The sequence below is a fragment of the Asparagus officinalis genome, chromosome 9 (genome assembly GCF_001876935.1).
Source record: "Asparagus officinalis chromosome 9, Aspof.V1, whole genome shotgun sequence".
Classification (NCBI taxonomy): Eukaryota; Viridiplantae; Streptophyta; class Magnoliopsida; order Asparagales; family Asparagaceae; genus Asparagus; species Asparagus officinalis.
Window position 1 is genome coordinate 1,504,830 of NC_033802.1, and position 355 is coordinate 1,505,184.

General features: G+C 57.2%; 1 protein-coding gene across 1 annotated transcript in view; it reads left to right on the forward strand.

Moving 5' to 3' along the window:
• LOC109824130 (protein SMAX1-LIKE 3-like) overlaps nucleotides 1-355 on the forward strand; it is a 5,387-nt gene that overhangs the window by 2,814 nt on the left and 2,218 nt on the right. Inside the window, exon 2 of the mRNA XM_020390657.1 lies at nucleotides 7-349. Within this exon, the coding sequence (XP_020246246.1) occupies nucleotides 7-349 (343 nt within the window). The remainder of the gene's footprint in view (nucleotides 1-6; nucleotides 350-355) is intronic.

The following is a 355-nucleotide window of genomic DNA, read 5'->3' on the forward strand; positions in this document are numbered from 1 at the left end:
GGACAGGATTGAGAAGGGTGAGGTCCCTGAGGTTCTGAGGAGCCTGCAGTTCATAACGCTCCCGTTGTTCTCCTTCAGGAACCTGGGGAGGGAGGAAGTAGAGCGGAGGGTGGGGGAGCTGAGGTGCCTCGTGAGGAGTTGCTGCGCTGGGAGGGGGGCGGTTTTGTACCTGGGTGACCTCAAATGGGCGGTCGAGTACAGGATCAGTGCGCTCGGAGAGAAGGGTAGAGGGTATTATTGTCCGGTTGAGCACATAATTATGGAGATCAGGAGCTTGGTTTGCGGGGGGTTTGGAGGGAGGTTCTGGGTGATGGGGATCGCCACGTACCAAACCTACATGAAGTGTAGAGTAGGG